The 5,018-nt window shown below is 44.7% G+C and overlaps 1 protein-coding gene across 1 annotated transcript; it reads left to right on the forward strand.

Moving 5' to 3' along the window:
- The first annotated feature begins 1,074 nt into the window (after positions 1-1,074).
- Positions 1,075-4,515, forward strand: LOC311147171 (zinc finger and BTB domain-containing protein 14-like). Its single transcript, XM_084183814.1, has 2 exons — positions 1,075-1,144; positions 2,037-4,515. Exons 1-2 carry the CDS (start codon positions 1,123-1,125, stop codon positions 3,218-3,220), a joined length of 1,206 nt encoding a protein of 401 aa, XP_084039940.1. The 5' UTR covers positions 1,075-1,122; the 3' UTR covers positions 3,221-4,515.
- The last annotated feature ends 503 nt before the right edge of the window (positions 4,516-5,018 follow it).

The raw sequence follows: 5,018 nt of genomic DNA on the forward strand, positions 1-5,018 counted from the left end.
TGACGTATAACATTTGCAACTTGTTGTGGTGCATCCACCGCCATATCTTCTTCAGAACTGTGGCCTCTTGCCCCTTCAACTCTTCACTCAGGAAATTCGGGAATATAATGATCCCCACCGCAGTTGCAACATTTTACATTCACAGACTCTTCAATAACCTATTTCTTCCGTCTGCAAACACTTGGCACATGGCCAAACTTTTTACACTTCTTGCATTGCATTTGGTTTTGCACGAACACTCTCACGGCGTATCTTATATATTCCATCTTGACATAGCGTGGTAGATACTCTTCATCAAACATCAATAATTCAGATAAACTTTGCTCCTTTTTCCCATTCTCCATACGGGTCAAGTGATGTGCATTAACTACTCCTGGATTTTTTTGCCTAAGATATTGATTATCAATGTCGAACCGGGACGCCAGAGACAACACCTTTTACCGGTGCCCTGCTCCGAAAATCAAAGCTGTCCACTTCATGCGTCCATAATTCCGCGACCCACAATGCATCACTCCTTTTGCTCTTATGATACACACCATATCAACACAATACCACTCCTGGTTACTTTGACCGTGTCCACTTTTCCCAACGCCTTCTTCACCCTTCTCGTGACTTCAAAAGGGTTTTCCAAATGAACATCCTCATCCAAAAAACGTTACTCCAACAAGCAACGATTCATCAGATTCATTTTCCACAACCTTTTTGTTCCATTCTTGGACTTCACTGTTGTCCACTCGTCTTTCTTTCTAACTGTACTTGACGCTCTTTCATCCTCAAACAACGGTTCTGTTTCTGCCATCTCAACCTCGGGTCCAACGGCGCCATCTTGGTATTTTTGGGAGTAAATCAGGGAGCCCAAGCCACATAGTGTCCTGAATAAGAAGATACTTGAAATTACATTACATAATGATCTAAACGGGGTTATATCAGGGTATTATCCATCACTATAGTACAGTAGACTAGAGGCTGGCTGTCCTGCTGTAATTAACCTCCAGTCCTATAGATGGCAGCAACTCTAGCGTCACCCACTCTGCGCGCTGACGACCACAACCAGAGGAGGAAGAGGAAGAAAGTCTAGGCAAGGCTCCTGCCGTTGGGCTTTTTCTAGACGGGATACAGTTTATGTCCGAATTTCTCGTAACAGGTTAGTACAATTTACCCAGCAGGTTAGGATAATTAACGTAACAGGTTAGGATAATTCGGTTAAGGTTAGGAAAAGGGTTTGGTTACGGTTAGCTAAAATGCAATTATTTTTTACTTCTGACGTCAATTTGACATAAACTGTATCCCATGTAGCAGTAACTCCTGCGTCGTCGACTGCAGCCTTGCGTGACAACACCAGAAAGGAATCGTGCTTCGTGTATTGCTATTTTTCACTTGACAATTTGTTATTCTCGAAAGGGAAAATCGTATATTTACACGTTTAATCGACACGTCGACCAATGTGAAGTGTTCAGTTTTTTTGTGTTCTAAAGTGGATAAAGTTACGGAAAACCTTCAAATGGAGGCTTGCTGAGCAAAATGGCTGGGCGCACTGAAATGTGAAACATTGTAAAGGTTAGCAGTATCAGCAGAAACAACTGGCACGCAAGGGCGTTTGTAATCCTATAGTCGCAGAAATACAGCTTTTTCACCTCTGGATGTGAAACATCACTGTAGCCATTTGTTAGGGCATGACATTTTATTGTGGATACTTGTATTTATCGACACTTCGTCGTGTATTTTTCCATCGGATTTCTGCTTGACTGACTTGGCATTGTGACCGCATTCTGTTATTGTGTCGAAGCTCAGCTGTGGATTCTCTCACCGTTGATTTGACCTGCCGGTTAAAATACAAGAAGCAACAACGACCGAGACCGATGCGATTGGCTGCCGTGTGCTAACTAATCTACATTAATTAACAACACTGCTATTGTTGACGTTAGACACAGCAGTTGGGTTAACGCTCGAAACCCAACATAACTGCCCACTTTACTGTAAAACCCACTAGACACATTTTTTCAATTACCCTTGAACACTTTGACTTTTTTCAACAGATAAAATATCTCTAAATAAACCTGCAATCATGGGTGAATTCCTGAAATACATCGACTACGACCACAAGACGAGCTTCCTGAAAATGTTGAACCAGCAGAGGATGGAAGGGGACCACTGTGACGTCGTGGTTGTGGTTGAAAACGTTGAGTTCAGAGCTCACCGCTGTGTCCTGGCCGCCTGCAGCATCTACTTCAAGAAGCTGTTTAAAAAACAGAACGACGTGGACAACTCCATCGTGGAGCTCGACTTCATCCGTTCCGACATCTTCGAGGAAGTCCTCAACTACATGTACACTGCCAGGCTCGCCGTCCGCAAAAAGGACATCAACCTCATGATGTCATCCGGCCAGGTCCTGGGGATCGCCTTCCTCGACAACCTGTGTTCACAGAAGCGTGAGCCCAACATGAAGCCGAGTCGTGAGAACCAGGCGCCGGGGGACGGTATGAGGGCCCAGGACGCCATTTTGAAAGAACTGGCAATGGAGGAGGTGAGGAAGAACAGCTTCTACGATGGAGGGATGGAGGCCATGGGCTCTGGGGGGCCTCACGGAGTCCCCCCTCACTTCGGAGGTAACATGTCCAAAGACCCCCACAGCGCCCACGGCTGGACCTCCTCTTCCTCCTCCTCCAGCGATATGAAGCTTGACTACCTGCTGTATGGCCATCGCTCTGACGGCATCCACCCAGGCATGAAACCAGGCGGAGACGGCCCCAAGAAAGACAAGTCCCACCTGGCCCACCGTCCGTTCGCCTGCGAGGTGTGCCCCAAAACCTTCACCACCCAGGCCCACCTCAAAGAGCACCTGAAGATCCACACGGGCTTCAAGCCGCACCGCTGCCTGGTCTGTGGCAAGGCCTTCATACGAGGGCCCGACTTGAAGCGCCACGAGAGGGTCCACAGCAACGAGAGGCCCTTCGGATGCCAGATGTGTGAAAAGGCCTTCAAGCACAAGTCCCACCTGCGAGACCACGAGCGGCAACACCGAGGGGAGAGGCCCTTCAACTGCGGCTCCTGTGACAAGGCGTTCATCAAAGCGTCGGACCTGAAGCGCCACTGGAACACGATGCACAGCCAGCGCAGAGCGCTGTCCCCGGCCGCCGCCGCAACCCCGGGCAGCATCCAGGGAGACACCGACACGCAGAGCCAGAGGGACTGGAAGTTAGAGGCTGGGCCTCACTCGTAAGGAGGGACACACACACACACACACATGCATATATATACACAGTGACAGACTCACAATCACAGACACACACACACACACACATGCATATATATACACAGTGACAGACTCACAATCACAGACACACACACACACACACATGCATATATATACACAGTGACAGACTCACAATCACAGACACACACACACACACAACATGCATATATACACAGTGACAGACTCACAATCACAGACACACACGGATATACACACACACTCATGCGTGCACATTGTCACACACAAAACATCCGTAAACACACACACACACACACACGACTACAGGGCCTGTGATGTGTAATATCCCATGGCCGAGGAGGGAGGGGGGGGGGGGGGAGGGAGGGAGGGGGGGGATCATAACATGTCCATTACTGTAATGACACTAATATGATCCTGTTGAATTGTATTTTGTTGAACTACTTATGTATGTTTTATTTTATTTCCCACTTCATGTAAAAATCATGTACATGTTAACTTTACTTCACTATCTACTTCAACGACTATGACGAGTATATTTTTCAACGGGAAAAAAAACAACATTGTTGCTATTTAGACAGACAGGGGGTTCTCTAAAATTATTATAACTATTTCACTTTTACTTTGTTGAATATCTGTAACATTTAAGTGTTTTTGTTTAACCTTACTGAATTTTAAAGAAGAAAAAAAAAATATTATCTGCATAAAATGTGTTGTTCTGTAATATTCTTCTACATGTGGATGTTTTTAAATGGATGTTTAATTGTACTGATTGATTGATTGATATTACACATTTACAAGAGGTAACCAGAGTCACCATTCTGCATTTGATACAGGTTATATACCAAAGTATTGAGCCTTTGATAGAGAGCAAGGCTCCATGTCAATTCCAGAGGTAAAATAACATTCACGTTTCTCTCCTTGAGAAACTATGGTGGAAAATTGGAAATTAGAATTGGGAGTTTTCATATTAGTTCTGGAATTGAGCCCCAACCTTTGACTTGACAAGCAGTCTGAATGGGGGCTGTTCAGACCAAACAGCAGAAGTCCGACTAGATTTACTGTTATACAGTATCACTTGCCTATCATCAAGCTACCATCAGAGAGAGAGCTACACCACGTCTGTATATACTGTAGCGTGACTAGTTGCACAGTTTAAAAATATTTAGAACACACGATTACCATATATGCACATTTAAAAGGTTTAGAACACACGATTTACCATATATGCACATTTAGCGTTGTCCTCATACACTTTGAAAATAAACCCACATTTGATGAGTTGATCTTTCTGATTGTCAAGATCTGATTTATTTGTTTATGAATTCAGTACATGTAATAATAATAATATGCCATTTAGCAGACGCTTTTATCCAAAGCGACTTAGTTTTGACCAGGGTCCATAGAGCTCTGGGACAGTATTTATTTATCCTAAACCAGAACCGTGAGGGAGAGGGTTTTCGTGACGTCCAGAGCCCGTTCTCTTCTCACGGAAGCATGCAGTCGTTGTTGGCACGCCCCCTCAAGGATAGAAACGTTGTGGATTGGATTATATTTCCTCACCAATCCAATGCTTTTAAATCCTTGTGGGGGAGTGAACGAGTGCACGTTTGGGCCGAGGGGGGGAATATCGGAATTGTGCCCTGGCAAGACCACTCGCAGCAAGTAGGCCTATAATAGCCTTTTGTAAAATATATAACTCAAGTTTACTACAACAAGGAAAGAGGTATCATATCCTATGAAAATTCTACACCTACAAAGCAAATATCATTTTCTAAATAACAGTTAT

The sequence above is a fragment of the Coregonus lavaretus genome (genome assembly GCF_964263955.1).
Source record: "Coregonus lavaretus genome assembly, chromosome: 19".
NCBI classification, from domain to species: Eukaryota; Metazoa; Chordata; class Actinopteri; order Salmoniformes; family Salmonidae; genus Coregonus; species Coregonus lavaretus.

Excerpts from the sequence above, each read along its gene's own strand:
- LOC311147171 (XM_084183814.1), top strand. The coding sequence starts at position 1,123 with ATGTCCGAATTTCTCGTAACAG. Across the intron at positions 1,145-2,036 it reads GTCCGAATTTCTCGTAACAG|ATAAAATATCTCTAAATAAA; the intron begins GTTAGTACAATT and ends TTTTTTCAACAG.